The following is a 19,406-nucleotide window of genomic DNA, read 5'->3' on the forward strand; positions in this document are numbered from 1 at the left end:
TACTGCTATGTCATCTAATATTTAAGTCAAATAATATTTCAAGGCTGGAGACTTTGCCCCTGATTGGTTTGGCCTATTTAAGTCAGAAAACAAACCGAAGCAGCTAGTTTGAATAATACACTGGGGTCTCTCTTACAGCAAATAAGGAGGGAAGATTTGCAGGCATATATTTTCCAAACACACTTCATTTTTAAAGGTTTAGGTAAGTTTCCAAAAATGATCTCCTATATGCTGAACTGAAGCAAAGGGAAGGAGACCCCTGCTCACTAAGTGATGTCAATGAGAGAAGGGTTGGGCCCTGTGATACTCCCAAAAATGTATTTACTTCAGTAGGAGCTGGATGAGCATGGGGAGGCATGAACTTCCCTTTAAAAATCATGTCTGCTTCATAGTCAATGAAATAAGAGATATTAAAAGAAAGCCAGCACCATTATTGACAAAACTTAACAAGTGCTCCCCAAGTGCTAATAAAATTCTAGACAAGCAACCTTATCAATCATTGTCTCAGTTCAAAGTACATCAGCCATAATACAATCACAGACAGGGACCCCACCTCTGTCACTTCTGATGCCATATTTAATGACAAAATTGGTTGCTTACAAGCATATAAGAAATTTAATATTATGTTTCTAGCGCACAAAGAGAACCACGTGCATCTGCTTGGAGGATATAAGCAGCCATATGTGCTTGAAATGCATTTGATGGAAGATAGTATATTTCATGTGCTGCATCTTAGCTATTGTTTTCTGTTGATTCAGTTAGCATGTTTTAAAATTGTACTGATTTACTGAAGATTTACAAACATAATTCATGTGTAGTTGTCCTACGAATAAGCCTCTAATTCAACCACAGTCAAAAAATAAATTGCAAAATAAGTTATTCAATTGAAATCTGCCATCTGAGGCACAGTAATAGAAAACATTTATTATAAAACTAACATATATTTGTGGCTAGAGATGTGTACAGTACTAAATAACTCTCTGAAAGGAATTTATTCAGGCTTTTCTGAAAGAACATCTTAACTGGGCTAACAGAAAATTACATGTTCAAAAATAATTGCAGGTTCTATGATTTTCATCCTGCATCACAGGCTTCCCATTATCATCCTTTTTGTTTTGGAAGGCTTATGTATTTTAGGCAAACTTTATTCTGCACAGCTGCAGGCAGCCATTTCTGGAGTCTGGATTTGCCAGTTAGACACTGGAAAGACATAGGTACAATTCAATGCAGGAGAGGAAGCATGAATACCAATACATCCATCTCTAGATATAAAGCTCTAAATTTGACAAATTCACTTCCATGGGGCTGCTGGACTGTGAAAGTCATAGGCTATGCTATGCTGGAGGCCACAATCCACTCAAAAGCAGTGTTTCCTCTTCAAAAGTGAGGGTATTTTGCCAGTTCAGACTTTCATTAGTGCTCAGGGGGAATTCTTTGAAATGATAGAGAGTTCATGTCGAGTCTACGCAAGCATGTATGACTAGAGTCGTTGGTAGGTCCGATTCAGGCAGATGAAGATTTTCACACAGTACAGTGGAAGAGGGATTTTGGAATTTTTTGTTTCCCCCTCCAGGGCAGATAATGAAAGCCCTGAGAAGTAATATCCCTGCCCAGATTTCTCAGTCACTGGGGAAGAGGATTGGGAATAAAGACAGTGAAAAATAAAGACAAAGGCTGGAGGACAAGGCGGAAAATTCAGACTATTTCTCATCAGGAGCTTCTTTTTCCTGAGAAGTCCAGCAGCTTGGAACACTTGGGACTGCTATCACCAGGAATGAGTAAAATTGTACCATGTTTCTAGCCAGTCCCTTTGCCTCAGTGCAGGAGGCAGGGTCAAGGTAGAAGACTCAGGCCGGCTCAGTCCACTGCAGTCATCTGCCAGTGTCAAATCAAAATGGAAAGGGTGAGACGTGCACCTACTTGAACAGAAAATTCCATAGTTCAGTGGATGGTTTTAGACATAGATTTGGGAAAAAGCTCAGCACTACAACAGAATCAAGTTTTTTCCCCCCTCTTACTGTATCTTTCTACAGCCTTGTTAATAATAACGGCAGGTCAATGGTCTAAACATTTTTGGATTCAGAGCTTATGTATCTGCAATACAGAGTGCATCCCATTACTTCCACAGTTCCTACGTTCCAGGTGATGATGCTTTAAAAAAAGCTATGTGGCAAGCAAATTGGACACCATTCCAAACTGTTTCCAGAAGCCTTAAACCTAACAAAATGTACTCTTATTTGTGCACCTTATTGGAGAAATTAATAACATCTGTTTGTCTGTAGAAGAATTTACTACAGCTATTGAGAGGTGGCTTTTAGCAGAAATTGTCAATAACTTAAACTTATTTTTTTTATTTAACATTTTTCACTTATAATAATACATAAAGTCTTAATGAGTTAATTTTCTGGCAAGGACATCAGACACATTTAATTTCCATACCAAAATCTCTGACTTGAGAATGTTACACTACACTTTTTCCCTGATTCCCTCTTTTCTTTCTCCAATGTAGATGGAGAAGACTAGGAATGTATGTCAAGTTAGCTGTCAAGCTCCTTAAGAACTCTCAAATGACCTTGTCAGAAAAAAAACCCAAACTAACCCTTTGATTCATATTTTAAAATCCTGACTAACCTGCCCCTTCCACTCTTCTGCTTTCTGGCTTCTGCAACTCTGACAGAATTGAGTTCAATATTAATGACTAGCAATCATTTTCAGGCTATACACTCTCCTGCCTTCTGCAGTCCGAATGCCTCGTTAGCTTGGCTCAGTAGGTAAGATGCTCACCTTTGTATTGGTTTCTACTGGGTTCAAGATGAATAAAAAGCTGGGCTGGTAGCTAGGCTAAAAATAAATGCTGATCACTCAAGTACCCTCTGAGACACAGCTGAACCATTCAAGTTGACTTCCCTTGAAAAGGCACGTTATGCAAAGATACCTTGTGTGACTCTCTAGGGGTTGTTTCAGTGAAAGTCAGGTATTTATTTTTTTTTTTACAAAACAAGGTATTTCTTTTCTTGAGACATACATGCAGATATTTCTCTCCGCACTGCAAGCAGAAAGCAGACAGCTTGATTCCACTGCTATTGTTTTTAAATGCATAATTAAATAATTCAATCTGCTGAATGAAGCTAGCTTTTTTTTTTGTAGAAAAGAATATAGAGTTGGTTGGACCCAGCAGACTCTTCTTTAAAAGATGCAAATGAAATACAAGCCTAGAAGCAGAACTCTGCTCATTTTCAAAACCTCTGACTGCTGTTGGTTTTTAAATCTCTTAAACACACCGAGCCCTCCAGCTGCCTTTGCGAGATCACTTCTGGCAGGTACTAGCCACCTTCAGTTACTTCTAAGCACTGCTCTCCCAACTCCCTCATCATGATTCTACAGTCTGGGTTCCATATAAAGACTTCACAATTAGAATATTCAAACATGATTTTACATTTAGAACTGAGAAATAGACTTTAAACATTAAAAACTTGTAAATTTGTCCTGAACAGTGGGTATTCACAAAAGTTAGCCTTAGCTTAGTGATGCTAGACTCAGATTTCCCATACAACCCAGGGAGAGAGGCAGTTTTTTGCTTTCATTCACCCACTGGAGAAGTTTTTTCTCTTCAATCACTGTAGGAAGAACCTTGGTGTTGTGAGGTTAAAATTTGCTTTTGGGATATCTCTCAAAATAACAATTGTGTGGTGAGAATCTGGAGCTGCTACTACACAAGAGCAAGCTAGGACTCCTTACTGCAGGATCTGCACAGGCTCTCTGGATATAAGAACCCCAAAGAATACAAAATGAAAGCTTTTCTATCTCCAAAAACATACAAGAGCACAGGGGGCATTTAAACACCCCAAAGCCAAAAGGAACAACATGGAAAAAAATGTCAGGGCAGGGAGAATGGAGAAGTAAAGACTGAAGACAGATTAAACAATTTTCTTGCAGTTCGCACCACAAAAGGTCTAGGACAAATTCTTCTGACTATTCTTTTTTCTCTGTGTGGAAAATGACAGAAATTAAACATGTGCTGGAAAACACCTGGAAAAGAGAAAGAAAGCATTCCTTCCTTCCTTCCTTTGTCTCAGCGCTTCCTATTTAAATGGTACTCTATATACACATATATATAGTATATATACCTTTACACATGTATATATAACTATATGGATATATAAACCAAGCATTAGTCTTGTCAGCATCTGATTCATATGGGCCAAAGCAGCAACATGACACGATTTCTCTTCTTTTCATTTTTTGGGTGACAACAACATAGGAGTCAGTGGCTAAAGACTCACATGCTCCACGTATATGTAACTAAACTAAGCAACAGTTTTCTAAGGTAATATTTTTTGTGTAAGAAATCTCATTAGAAAGGAGTGGCTATTTTAACGTTCTAGTGAGGGTGAATTTTACCACAGCCAAGAGTAGTGACCACTTTGTCAAAAAGAATGACCTATTGGCCAAATAAAATCCATCTGTAAGATTTAAATGAGACAAAAGAGTGCACAGATCTCTGTGCAAGGCCGAGTATCATGCTCAGACTGCATTGCCTAGTCTGCGTCCTGCTTTCTGACAACAGACTATCCATAGTCTTGGAGAAATTTTACACTGATAGAGAAATGATCCTTTTCTTTGTAAAGAGATGGGAATCTTTAACAGATGTACAACTGTTTGTATTACTTCAAGGTACCCACCTGTGATTTCAGATTCTCTAAAATGATTTGTGTTTTTGCTCAGTCAGACATCTCAGTAACGCAATGAACAATACAGTTTTAAAGCATGTCAGTTCAAAATCTTTTTGCAATATTTTGCCAGGATTTACCTTTTTGCTTTTCCTCTTGGAAAGACAGAGGGTCCCAAGGCCTCTGAAAGTAGTAGGAGCCTAAGTTCCATTTGAGGTCAATAGGATTTGTAACCCTAAATCCCTCAAATGCCTTTGAAAATCTCTGTGGATATATGCCTTAACAAAAACATCATCTTTCCCTTTCCTTTGACACTTAAGTTCCATTTCCATACAGACAGAGAATCTACACTCTTCAGCTGTAACATATAAAAGCCCCCAAGGATATTCCTGCAAGCTACCTACAGACAATACAAGGAACATGCCTGGCAATGGAAATACAGAAGTAGATGTAAAGTGGAATTTTCAAAAGCACCTTCAGAGACTTCCAATGGGTATTTTTTCCTTAAACACTTTAGTAATTTTGAAGATTCAAATCTCTGATCGGCAAAGCTGCTCCCTTTTATGACTCCTGTTTGTAAAATAAATGACTGCCAAAGCTGAAACTGAAAGCAAATAAAGAAAGCATTGTAGTTTCATCTCCTCCACTGGCCTGTCATTTATCTAGTTATCCCTTCATTCATTTGTTCACGCCTTTCCTTCTCCTTCTGAACTGACTCACTCTTTCTTCTCATTGTGATATGATTCACAAGTATAATTTCATAGTGTTTGACTTCCAGAGGCATAAAAATGTTTTTCTGTAACATGACTTGCTTTTTTTCTTAAGCAGTTATTAAAAAATTAGCAACTAACTAAACTATTGGGCACCTCCTGCAATTATGCAACACTGATATTACCTAACATTATTTAACCATTATCCACTGGTTAAATCCCAGTGACACCAGACATAAGTCACGCCTGGAGAAGGCCATGTACATTTTAATTTGCTGTCTCCTTCTCTGTACCACACTGTGACTGTTTCACCATGAACTCTTTTTCTTTAAAAAAAAAAAAAAAAAAAAAGGCGCGCACTACCTGCCTGCTCATTAATTTGCCTAAGCAATTTTCTTGCAGGAATACCTTTTCTGAATGTAAAATCACAACAATTATATATCTAGATAGCCACTTCACATTCTGAAGGGCAGAGGAAGTCTCACACTCCACTTGAATGCCACTTAACTTTGAACACAGGATCCCAAAGAGAGGAGGACTGTGCAATGAATCGAGGGATCTACATGACTGAAATTCATTTGTATTGTAGTTACCGTGTACATGATCATTCCTTTCTATATGACTTTAGGACAACATATTTTCAAATCCCTACAAATTTCAGAGCAGAAGTAGATTGAAACTTATAGAATACCGTTTGAATAAAATTCTAGGACACCGCCGTTCTGCAAGCTAAGAGGCATGATGGAGAATAATGAACCAAAACTAGTCAAAGAAATCCAAGATCCTAAAAACACCTTAAGCAATGGAAAAAGTTTACCATCTACCTGTGATTTTACAGCTGTAATATTCTCGCCTCATATGTGTTCTCAAGCAGGAGTTATATGAGCTTCACTGAACATTACAAACAGGAAAAATGAGCAACTGTCAAAAGGCAAACAGAGAAGCTAACTGACGTGTGCTTTATATTGTCTACTGTTATCTTCCACAAATCAAACAGCTGATAACTGGTTCTACCAAATGAAAAGAAGCTGTGCAAAATGTAATTTTTAACATTTGTCCTGAAAAAAACACATTCTGGAAAGCTTTAAGAAATAATGAAATACAAGACCCAAGTGGTTTCATATTACACTTTTTGAGGGTGCTCCGGTATGGACTATTAGAGAACCTTAGTGTCAGGGTGACAAATATAACAAATAGCAAAGTTAAAGTACAATATTCTGATTTTAAGGACCAAATTATGGCATACTATCTACTTGCACTACTTTTGTATCTGTCTTTCAGAGGACAGACTGCTGAGATTTCTTTGCGTACAGTGTTCTTTACTGAGGAGACTTTAAGTATCAAATACAACCCAGCAACATCAGGGCTACTAGTGTTTCCAGCGATGTTCATCTATGGCATTTAGAGTGAATGCCTCTTACCATCCCAGCTGAAAAGTTTGTTGCTAGCTATGAACACCAAGCAGAGAATGCCTAATGTGAAGTTGCTATCTGAGATCTCTTTTAAGTTGTCAATTTGAAGTTCTTTTTCCTGGTATGGTTATTGTTTCCAGTGCTACCCTGGACATAACAATTAGAATATTTTTTATTGGTTTTTCCTATCCTTCAGTGGCTGGCCTAGAAATAGTTGAAGTACTGCCATAACTTAACAACTCACCAAGACAAAGTGCAAAATGTCATTGACAGAATCTGCATCTGAATCAGCAGCATATACACAACACCCTTTTCTTTTGAAAAACAGCCCTGAAATTCATACATTACAACTGGCTTAAAAGAATTGGCCCCTGAAGTGTTAGGAAGTGCAGTAATCACATTTTTAACATGAAAGAAAATGTATGTGAAGATACCTGTTTTAAATTGTATGTTAGATCGAGATTCATGGTTACAGAGAGTCTTTCTAAGCATATATATCATCATTGAATATAAACTAGAATGGATGGGGATTAAAAAATGTGGCTGAAAAAAACAGAGATGAGTCAAACCCTTATACATAAACCAGCTCAAGCTGTGACTAAATTCAGAATGAGACATAAGTATGAATATAGCTCTTCACTAATGCATGGGACAGACGAGGAAGAAAGGCATAAAGTATATGGAGATATCACAAAATAGCAGAAGACAACCACAAAATACATACTAACTTTACCTTGATCAAAAGGCTTGTTTGGATTCCAGTTTCTGAAATAATCATCCTAAATGGAGAGGAAAAAAAGGAAACTTAGGAAAAATATAATCAGTCTTTTCATTACAATTTTACATAACTAAACTACAAATGCATTAACTCATCTTTTGATGCTAACATATTTAGCCCAAATCAGATAAGACTTTCAATGGGTTGTGTCCTACAGAGTAGAAAATGCAGGTTAGAAATTAAAGAATAAAAAAAATTCCTTGGATTCAGCACCTTGAATTTTTCTTCTGAATTGTTTTTCAAAGTATGTTCATTATTAAATATTTTCTGATAACTCTGTATTATTTCATATCAGTCTACAACTTTTGATAACAAAGTTATGAGCATATTGTTCAGATAACGTAACATGATCCACACCATCCTGGTTTGGCAAAAGGTCAGCAAAGTAAATCCGAAAATACTTATATTCCTTTGGACACATGTAAATCACACCATTGTGAATGTACAGAAATACAGCAATAATATCATAAGTGTTATACTTAAAGTACAATAAAATCCAGGAGCACTTGCAGTGAATATTTTTGTCACTGTTCCCATCATTAAATTTTAAAAATCTTCTTAAATCTAATGTAAAGATACTATTCTGCTGTGAGTCCTGTGGTTCTGTTTTACATAATTCTGATTGGACTTTAAAATGGAGAAAGTAGAAACTGTCAGAGTGCCTGGGCAAATGATCGTTCTGTTGCAACTGAATCTCTGCGCAGAAAGAATAGAAAACCCTTCTGTGTGTTGGATCAATTTGTATTCTATGCACTTAGCAAATATTTACCTGAAGGCAACGTTTCCCCCACTTCAGAGTGCCATCAACCCTAGTCCTCAAGAACTGTAATATTTAGTTTCAGCATATTCTGTACATCTCACTTGTGTCCTCCTTGAGAGGATGTGATAACAACAGAATAATGTATTTGAAGTGAGGAAGCATGGAAGATTTCTCTAACACTGTGATATTTTTCTGCATATTAATCTTTATTTCCTTTTTAATATATCCAGTATTCTATATTCATTTCTTGAGGGCTGCCACTGAAGAGATGTCTTTATCAAGCTGTCCAGAATGACACCTAGATTTCTTTTGCGTGCCAGGAGGGTAACTGAAAACCCATCAGTGTGAATAAGACACCTAAATTATTTCTTCCATAGGGCTTTGTTTACCATTTATCTCCAGTCCACTGAATTTCACATGCTCTCATGCTATCCAGTCACCCTAACCCGGAATATTTTGGAGACTTGGAAGCCAGCATGTCTTACTTTCTGGGTTCAGAACAGCCCACAGGGCTGTTACAGGAGGAGTGGGGACTCTCCACGCCCTCACTGAACCCCAGCAGATGCAGCACATTCCTTTCTGAATGCTATGGCCAGCATGAGAAGCAGAAAGTACTAATGCTTACAGCATGGAGAACTGTGGACTGCTATCCTGCTCTTCTCTGCCTGCTCTGGGGACAGGCAAGGACAGGCAAATGCTCCCTGTAATGAAGGGGACTGGATGTAATTCTGCATGACTATCCGGAGGAAATGCTTTTTCTTTCTCAAAGTATATTCGTGCTTGGTGTCTATACTGACTTCATGGACAGTGACAATGTTCCACAATAACAACGGAGATTATTATTCATAATTTATTTCAGATACATCAGAAGTGTCTATACTTTTTCTTCAGAAGTACAGGGTTTGGCACCAGAAATAGAATCACAGACTTGCCTTTGAATTCCACAGCTTTGTTAATACAAAAACCCCCTCATGTTTATACAGTGCTTTGTAATTGATTATGATGTACTGCTAAATTCACCAAGCATTAATCACTTTTCAGAATGTGTTGGGTTTTAAGCTTTTTGAGCAGAATAATTTTTTTTCCAGCAACAAAATATTCTGTTTTTGCCTGCTTACATTTTTTCTTAGGTGTTGCTTTGCTGCTGGGTTTTAAGCATCAGAAACTGTTAAATAATTCAAATCCCAAGAAAGATTTCTTATGCTGTTGGCATATGGAACCAGTTTTGAAATAAGGATTGGAAAGGGGGTGTATCTCAATTTCAGTGTCAAAGGAATATTTTACAGAAAATGCACCTTCCTCACAAAAAACCTACAAAACACCCATCTCTTCTGTAAACCTATTCTTTCTCCTTTTCTCCTTTATGCACACCTGTTTAGTATTCCTTTTTGAAAATTGAAACTATATTTATTTTAGAATATGCCTGAAACTACAGTATGATAACATGGGAAAATACACAAGAAAAAAATATGGAAAAAACCCCTAAAAAGTAGAATAGAGAAAATCTTTGATACTTTCAATATATAAAACTCACTATTATTCAAAGGAGTAAATAATGACTATACATACATTAGAGCAATATGGTCAATAGCAGTTTGAAATAACTTATGCAAGTTGGACAACAGAAAATACAGCACTAGAGTTTCAATTCAGCACTGATACCAGCAAGAACTGTAACTGAATGGTTATGGCACTGTAAAGGTGAAATTCACCCTGTAGATATGGCTGAGCAGAAAATCTATGTCTCATTTAAATACCACCTAAAGCTCTGACTTGAAAAATGGATAGGGCTTTTGTGTTAGTACTCTGCAAGGTGCTGAAATTTATACATTAACCTGAAATGACTTTTGTTAGGAGGAGGAACTCTTAACATCTCTGAATGGATACCATCAATTTCACTGTAACTTCCTCCAACAGAAAAACAGCATGCTGATATAGCAATATACAGTGTCTAAACATGACAGTGATTTCTAGGTATATATCTCTTTTTTACATATATATATATGTATACAATATACAATACAATATATATAAATATATATATTATATATATATATATATAAATATGATCAGCTTGATTAAAGAGATTTAGCATTTCCATTCAATAAAACACCTTCCTGACAAAAATGACTGCACGGAAATCTATGTGTTTCTGAGCTTTCTACTAGGACAGATACTAATGTGCTTAAAATACCTCATGCCTGCTGTACAATGTGAAACTATTATGTCATTTTAATATTAACATGTTAATAAATCAGTATTAACACATTAATAATTAACATGTATCAAACAATTTCATTTATAACAATATTAACAGTTGATCATAAGGTTAAAGTATAATATGAATTATGATATGTTGTAAATACTTTCATTCGCTCTATGGATATTTACAAGTTAAAAGTGAAAAACCTACCTCAACTTCCTGAATACGTAAGCATTACAAATGAGAAAAGAAAAAAGAATGAAATAAAACAATATAAAAATATGTTAACATTCATCAATTTTCTCCTTGGCAGCCTTTTAAATGTGAAATCACTTATTTCAGATGACCTTCACATCCAAATGAAATAATTTTCTCTTTCTTTTCTGATCTTTCCACCTTTGCTGTCATGGCCCAGTTTTCATCTGCTGCGCTATTAGCCAAATGCCACTCTATTAGCAAGCTTCTGTCTTGTAGAGCACCAAAAAAAGGCACTTTCATTTCTTTTTGGCTGACAAAACCACCAGAAAGTGTTTTCCCACATACTCATCTGTTACATACCCGATATAAAAGAGAATCCTCCCCCCCCCCCCCAGCTGACTTTAAAGGCTATTTATTTGATGGACTTTGAAGGCAAGGCAAAACCAGGCGTGGATCCACTTCAATACAACAGGTGACAGCAACTGAGAAATATTTTTGATTAACAAATACTTTAAAATATCTTTCTCCTTGCACCGAATTCACACTTTGAAGGTTCTGCCTATGGTTCAGTGGCTGCATATGACTAAGTCAATCTTTTAATTAACTGAAGGGACTGCACACCTGAAGTCATGCATGAAAAAAGAATTGATACTGCAAACCAAGACTGGATCTGACTCCCTTAGCTCAACCCAGCATTATATAAATGTGATGCATTGGCTTGGCCTCTGCACACAGCCAGGAATAAATGTGAACCCCAAACTCTAGAAGTTGCCTGTCCCTCTCACAGAGCACAAACACACTGATGGGAATGGTACAGAGCTTTACTGCAAGTCCTGTGACTCCAGGTCCCTGATGGACTCAGAGTCTCACATCACAGGTCAAAACTCAGCTTCCACTACCAGGAAAAGAAATCTGACTCCTCTCAAACTGGCCCCAACCCCATTCTTGAAGAAATCTTGAGTTCTGTTCTGTTCTTACTGGGTGCAGGATGAGGCCTTTGGCAAGATTCCCTTCTGCTCCCTCATAAAGTCTACTGCCCGCCGAGGATTGACATCGACCTGGGATAGCAGATGGTTCTTCACACAGAGAACAGCTCCCTTTTGACATCCTCTGACCTAAATCAATTGCAAGACTTGGGACAGGAGCTGTCTTTTCAGTTCTGTATCTGTGCATCACTTAGCATCATGGAATCCTTCTTCAAGATTTTATCCTCAGGAAATTTAACTGAGGAATAAGTTATGATCATAAAAATGAAAAAATTTTAGAAAAGCAAGTATAAATTGCTAGACTTGGGCCTCAGTTCTTTATTGCATTTTGATTATTTTGATTTCAGCAATCAAGAGATGATATGAAACACTTTTTGAAGTTACTTAAATCCATTTTGCCATACCATGCATATTATTGTTTCTTAACAAGAGCAAAATATTCTTTTATCATTCAATACATAGGTGTCAAATCCAGCCAACTTAGATTGATATGCCATCAACAAAGTCAATCAAGAGACTAATCATATGTTAAACTAAGTATGCAAAGGGCATATTAAAAAGTGCTAGTTTAAAAGCTCACAAAAGCTTTCTTACAGGCAGTACTATCAAAAACCTCATTCATCAGAGCACACGGATTCATCAGAATTCATAGATTGGGTTCTGATTTGCAAAAATCAAACCTTGAACTAGACCTGGGTCTGGCACAATTTCCTGTTAGTTATATCAGAAAAGTTAGCAAATAGAAATTGACCCTAAGACCAGTACATTAATATGTGACTGCTCTTCCTTCCTATTACCCTCCATATTACTACAATACAGTTAAAAAAGTGAAATTAATGGTAAAACCAAACAGATTTATCATCTTTCCCCCCATCAACTAAGAAAGTAAAAAACAGTTTCTTGTCCTCCTGAAGTTTAAGGTATTTAAGTTATTCCCTCCAAACCTACTCTACTGTCACTTTTTGGTTTAGTTATTACCCAAGACTTGATATTTTGGAGGAGTTAACGAAGCATGGTTAATTTAACACAGAGGCACTCTCCATACTTACTTTATTTACTTGTCAAAAAGAAGCTCTTGCAAGATGCTCTTGTTTATAAATAGAGCCAAACATTAGCTAAATGGGTGCATAAATATTTATATTTTGTTGCGTTAATTGAGCTTATAAATTACTTGTATGAATCAGGCAGAAATCAGATGCTGATTGAAGAAACTCCACAGAACCACCCCCCGCCTTATTTTGCACCTTTCAGAACCAGCTCAGTTCAGTTTCCTCCCCCAAGGGCTGGGAAGATCACACTCAACTGGATGAGCCCGCAGGGTACACAGCCATCATGAAACCCTCATCACATAGGCTTCCTGAGAAAACTCATATACAAAGGGCGTAACCCCAAGGACTGTCAGATAACCTGTTGGAGGTAATCTTCATTCCCAGCTCCTCCCAGCCCACAAGAGCTTAAATTTCTAAGTATCTCCAGGAGGGACGTTTATTAAGACTTGTTTGCAGCCTGCTTAGTATTTTCCTCTTCCATCCTCCATCTATGATCAAACCTTTTACCCTCACAAAGACCAGCTGGGGAAAGTGGTAATTACCAGCTCATTGCTTTTTTAAAATCAGCTCCAGAAAGATGCAGCTGCATTTTCTGCCTCTCTACCTTGCAGAACAGAAGATCATTCCAACACTGAGCAGTGTTAAAGCACCAGCTGCTGCTGCTTGCTAAAGTCAATCTAGCTTGTATCATAAATATCTCCCTAAAGCCTATTTCCTGTTTTAAGCAAATAGTTTGTGTCCACAAATTGCATGTTATTTATTTATTTAAGAGGAAGAGAAAATATTTTAGCCCCTGAGTACTTCAGTGAATAAAGATTTCCCAGTGGTAGCTAGTGCCCAGAGTCTGCATTAGTGTCAAGAGCTGACCCCAAACTCCTAAGCACATTAAGACATCTCTAACCACTTCTGAGCTCACTCTCTTCCCCAGGAATCAGGGAATATGCATCCAAAATGAATGCTTTTGCTTAGGGAATTAGTAGTGCTTGTGCTGTGGATATTTAATTTTAAATTTGGTAGGGGAAATCTTTGAAAAGTTTAGTGATAAATTTCCCAGAAAGGCCAGGAATGTAGGGGTTTAGTTAAAGAGCTAGCAACAGTAAGTGGTGAAATTGAAAGAAACCACTCCAGACTGCAGTAGTACCACATGTAATGAAAGGTCTGAGGATGTCAGGACCTGTTTAGAATACTGTAGCTAAGTCAGTAATAAAAATATAATGAAATGCTTTAGCCTAGAATGAAATGGTATAAAGGATTCACATTGGACTTGTATATAATGCTAAATATATTAATACCTGTTTATTAATAACAGTATAAAATACATAAATACATATCCAAATAAGTCCTCAGATATATATGGCATAGAAAAGACCCTTGACCATGTATTACAATCTCAGATGTCCTATAAGACTCAAATTCTCAGCACATGTACTTTTTGTTCAGCTACCACTAACGTGCAAAAATATTTCTTCTCCTTAATATGGCCCAGAATGTTACTTTTTTCTTATTTTCCTAAATTAAAAGTTTTTTTGGTTGGTTGGGGTTTTTTTTGCTATATCAGGAAACAAGATTTGCCACTCCTGTTGTAGTGGAAGACTTTTCCAGTAAGAAAGTGGTAGGCAAAACTTTCAGCATAGGCTTTCTTTACCCACAGTCACAATGATTCATTGGCGTGGCAAAAATTTCAGAAATGAAATTTAAAAAATTTGAAAAAATATTGAAAAGTAAGTTACCACTGAGCCCATGTCAGCCAGAAGAATAATTCTCATTCTTTAGAACTCAATCATATGGCCTTTTACACAGAAATCTTCCAGCTGCTCTATTGTTTTTTTGTTGTTGGGGTTTTTTTTGGTAAAAAAGATAAATAGAGTAAGAATTAAAAATATTTCTTAAAAAACCCCAAACCACTCTTTGTTTATCTGTAACAAAGAAGCCAGAGGATATGTCTACAATGTCGAGGGCAAACAGATGCTCATTTATTCTGCTTGTGCTTCAAGCAGGATCAACGAGGGCCAGCTGTGAGCCAGAAGCTATATAGCTGCTTTAGCACAGCACTGTTCCAGCATACACAGATGATATATTTGGGTGGCTGGAACAATCACACAACTGTCTACGCTAGCTTGTGCTGAAATACCTAAAACTGAAAAAAAGCCTTGGTTTGATTATTCTTTGCTGACCCTTCTCATAGACATTATTAGAAATACATTATCACTTCTGCCTGAACTCTTCCTCTCATTAGCATGTGCTAAAAAGCCTGTTATCCCCACCTAGAGTTAAATAATTCTTTCTAACCTTAATTTCATCAAGTTTTTCACTCTTCAGTATGTCCCACCAGCCACGCCAGGTTATGCTGCAAGCTGTAAAGCTCTCACAAGCCCAGAAAGGTAAAACTCAGGAGTGTCCCAAGGTATGGGCTCACTGATCCTTGTTGCATTGGATGTCCCCTACTGTCGTCACAGATGCTACAACTCCAAGACTAGGCTGAAAATCAGAACGCTACTTGGTTGCTTATGTTGTAAATTAACAACACATACTCACTAGCTACAGTGCCTCAGCCACGCAGAACTCTTAGAGGCACTGCAGAGTCACATTCAATGCATTTTTTTCTCCAGTCACGAGTTCCCCTTCCATGACCTTTGCAAAGAGCCTCCACTGCGGCTATCGGAGAGGCAGCAAAGTGAGGAAGGAATTAGGATGGAGGGAAGACAGGCAATGGAATACTTCTAACAAGGCCTGAGGATGAGAGGTGGTATAGAGATGATTTACCATCTCAGCTGAAACAATTTCCTCAGGCAATCCGATCCTGGGGCAATCTGCAGGGAAGCTCAATAGTTACTGACCCCTAAACAAATTTGTAAGGCCCTACACTCTCCAGCATTTGGTCCCAGACAATTGAGAGTTTCTGATTTCTTTGGTTATTCTCTGATTATACCCCAATACCTACAGCATGTTTATGCAAATCTCTACTGAACCAGAATTCCCCATCCACCTCCCACAACAAACATGGTTGCTTCAGCTTCTGGACTTTAGTCAGGGTTCCCAGTGATAGACAGTAAATTAAATTTATAATCACTTATTCAGAAACAGGACTCTTTGGGAGGGAAGATGTAGGCGGCAAACAGGAGACAAGTAAAAGGAAGAGGACGGCACCAGAATTCTGGGACAAAGATGACTGGAGCTCCACAGGGTGCAAGAGGTCCTGATTGCAGCAGCTGTTTGTGCTCTCATTACCAAGGAGTTCCCACCCAAGGAGCCAAGCCCAAGCAGGATGGTACAGGGTAGCAAAGCTAAGTGCCTTCGTGGGAGGCCAGAGAACAAACTTCTTTCAGTATAATAAGCTTGAGGCATCCCTCTGGTAAAATGATGCTTGGCACTTGTACTATCTGCTGTGGAATTTATATAACCCAGTTAGAAAACAAAAGTCTGCCGTGGAACACATTCAAGTCAATGGTGTTACACTGTTTTCAGAGGATGGGGAAAATACAGTCAAGACCAATGTTTTTTTTCTTCTTAGCTAGAAAATACACACACCCTCTTCCCTGTGAGCTTTGTGCTGGTCCTCAGTTTGACCCGTGAAGAACTACTTAAATTGTGCAGCAGCTTCAGCACAGATAGAAGCAGCCCTGGGAATCATTAACTCCCACTTTCACAAACTGAGTAGCACCTAGTCGAGCAGGAAGCAAGAAGCAGAGCCAGAGATTACAGAAATATATTCTTCCTCCTTCCAGGTGGAATTCCTTAAAGCAGCATTATTTCCGATCTCTGAACTAACACTAAGCATGAATTAGCAACTGGGTAGACAGGCTAACTCACTGAATCTAGTGATCCTTACAAGGTCCAACAAATGCACAAAAATAACATAAGTGCCTGCTGCATGAATTGAAGATTCACAAGTTGAGAACCTGGCCTAGTGTTGTTTTCTCACATGATCATTTGCTTGTTTTCCACTTATCAAAACCACTGTGCCTTCATCTAGGATTATTATTGTGAATATTGGTGAAGAATGGCCCCATGCAGGTTCCCTCTATATAGAGAATAGTATTGTTAATAAAATCGTATTCTCAATAGGTGTAATATTTAAAACATACCTTGAAATGATAGCTACTAAACTCTTTCCACATCTTAATTTTCAAGACTCAAATTACATACTTAGAAAGCAATTGTTTTTAGGCAGCTTGAAAGCCAAACACATTGAGCTTGAAGGTTATAAAGCCATTAGCAATGTTACTTCACCTTCAGTATCTTTGTTGCTCCGAGAGTACATTTGCAGTAGCTGTTTGTGACAGATTCACTGGCCCTTTTTAGCTGAACATTTGGGGTTTGTATCTGGAGAACAACATCCACATAAAAGAATCCTAATGCTACCACTGCTTTCACATATAAGAACTGCTTTACAGTGAATAACAATTTGCATAATGAGTAAATACATAGTTATTTCTTCTTTTATTTCACAAGCCTTCAGAAATCTGTTTTGAGTCATGTGATTTTTTTTTTTTAATTTACCATTATAGGAATAATTTCATTATGAGATAAAGCGATAATTCTCCTAACATCAAAGTTATAAAATAAAAGTTATGAATACAATCATACTGCTATTCTACTTAGATACACAAATCCCAGTGGTTAAAACGTACAAGGGAACAAACAGTACTTGAATGAAATCAACTTATCTAACTTTGATATTTAGTGACACGATTTCCTGAGATCTATAGAGACAGTTAAACTAGTTACTGTGTCCTAAGTCTTTAAAATTACTTCTTTAAATGCATAACTAATGACTGGAAGGAGACTGTATGAATTATATTGAATTATGAGCAATGAACTGTCCCTGGGAGCACACATGCTTTTGTTTGTATTTCACTTGTAGCTTCAAGGAAAATCCAAGTATTGTTGAGAAAAACCTTTGCAAAAGGTGAAATCAAACTAGCCAGGCTGCTCTTGGAAAGGACAACTTTGCGGCCTTTTAGCCAGTTTTAGCCAGTATTTGAAATTTCTTAGAACTGCAGCAGGAAAAAGCAGTCATGGTCAACTAGTCTAGGGAATAACCAGTTGCTGACTGTGTGTGACAGTTGTACTCATTTTCAGATTAGAAACCCTGTGAGCCATTACAAATGTATTGTTTCCATTGCAGTTTATAATATCATTTTGTTAGTTGTCTCTGGCATTTTATCCATTGTAAAAAAAAAAGAACACATCAAAAATCATTATGCAAAACTGACAGCAAGCTTAATGGAAACAAAACAGCTAAATACTTGCAGCAGTTGCTGCAAACAGAAATCCTGTCCTCCCTCAAGAAAGCGGTCCTCACTTTATCAGCAACAACTTGAACATATAGAAGGTTATTTTAAATACCTTGCTCAGTTTATAAAACTTATCATGTGATGAGGTTTTCCATAATAGTTGGGGCTGGCTGATTCAAGTAAAGTCCCTCATGATTTTGTTACTGACAGACTTATGTTATCTCTACCCATTTCCTGAAAAATCATAGGAGGTGCACAAACGTAACATTTTACTGACGGTACCTCATTAATCCATTAAACTGACAAAATAAAACAGATTATTCTGAATAGTAAGAAACTAATTTCTTGTGTCAGATGTAAAGTAACAATAACAAAAAGTTACCTTTCATAAATGATTGCTACTTGCCATCTGGTTGAAGCAATAGTATTTTGGAGAGAAACAGTTTTTGTTGGAATGGTATTTTAAAAGATTTAGCTCAAATAATCAATGGAAAAAAAAGAAAAAAGGTAAGATGAAAAGGCCAAAGAAACAAAATATTCTGGTTCAGGCAAAGGATAGGTAAACTGCAGTAATGGCTCCAGTGGGATTTAAATGCCAAGGCTGTTAGCGTCCACAGTACAAAGATTTCCATATGCATTGATCCTATTTTATTTTAGCAGAAGATAGCACCTGACTGCCCAATTAGTGCATAATTTGTTCTCAAGAAGTCCATGGAACACTGTCCAAAGGCAACTTCAGATCCATGCTGAACATTTTAAGCCACAAAAGTCAAACTAGAGTTCTACTTGCATTTGCAATGAAAAATATGATCTAATAGCTTAATTTGCACACCTCTATTTGCTAGCAAGAGTCCTAGCTAGCAAAGGCAACATCATCATTACTGGATAAAGTTTTTACTCCATTTGACCACTGCAACCATCTTAGTATTTTCCCCTCAAGGAGGGAGATAGTGACCCCTCATACCCTATACACTAGGCCCAGAACTACTCCCCCCAAAAGTACTGTTGCAGAGACTACATCATTACATGAGTTACAAGTCGATATACTAGCAAGCACCATTATGTCAGCTATACTCAGACTATATTTCCATTTTGCTTCAGAATCATGACAAACGAGTAAGCAGAAAGATTCAAACATGATACACTGGTGCTACATGATTTCAAAAACTTTGAACATTTTATGTTTTCATTGGCTCTTGATTCATCATGTAAAATTCTTAATCGTGTACATCGGGAATTTCACACAATACACACTCCAGAAACAATATTCAGCATGAACATTGTCATTACTGATGCATGTTCAGAGCTGCTCAGAAAAGGATGAATTAAAAATATGAAATATGTATTGTATTAAGCTTCCATAGCTGTGACTATGACGATAAAGCAACATTCAAGCTAAGTTG

The 19,406-nt window shown here is 37.3% G+C and overlaps 1 protein-coding gene across 3 annotated transcripts in view; it reads right to left on the bottom strand.

The window, feature by feature from the left end:
* Positions 1-19,406, bottom strand: part of SPOCK1 (SPARC (osteonectin), cwcv and kazal like domains proteoglycan 1) — a 327,067-nt gene that overhangs the window by 208,221 nt on the left and 99,440 nt on the right. For 2 of the 3 annotated variants that reach the window (XM_029998154.1, XM_029998153.1), the window contains 2 exons: positions 10,744-10,752; positions 7,526-7,571 (listed from right to left, as the gene is read on the bottom strand). In XM_029998154.1, coding sequence (XP_029854014.1) covers positions 7,526-7,571; positions 10,744-10,752 — 55 coding nt within the window. The remainder of the gene's footprint in view (positions 1-7,525; positions 7,572-10,743; positions 10,753-19,406) is intronic. The other variant, XM_029998155.2, reaches the window with a different exon arrangement.

This window comes from Aquila chrysaetos, chromosome 22 (assembly GCF_900496995.4).
Source record: "Aquila chrysaetos chrysaetos chromosome 22, bAquChr1.4, whole genome shotgun sequence".
NCBI classification, from domain to species: domain Eukaryota; kingdom Metazoa; phylum Chordata; class Aves; order Accipitriformes; family Accipitridae; genus Aquila; species Aquila chrysaetos.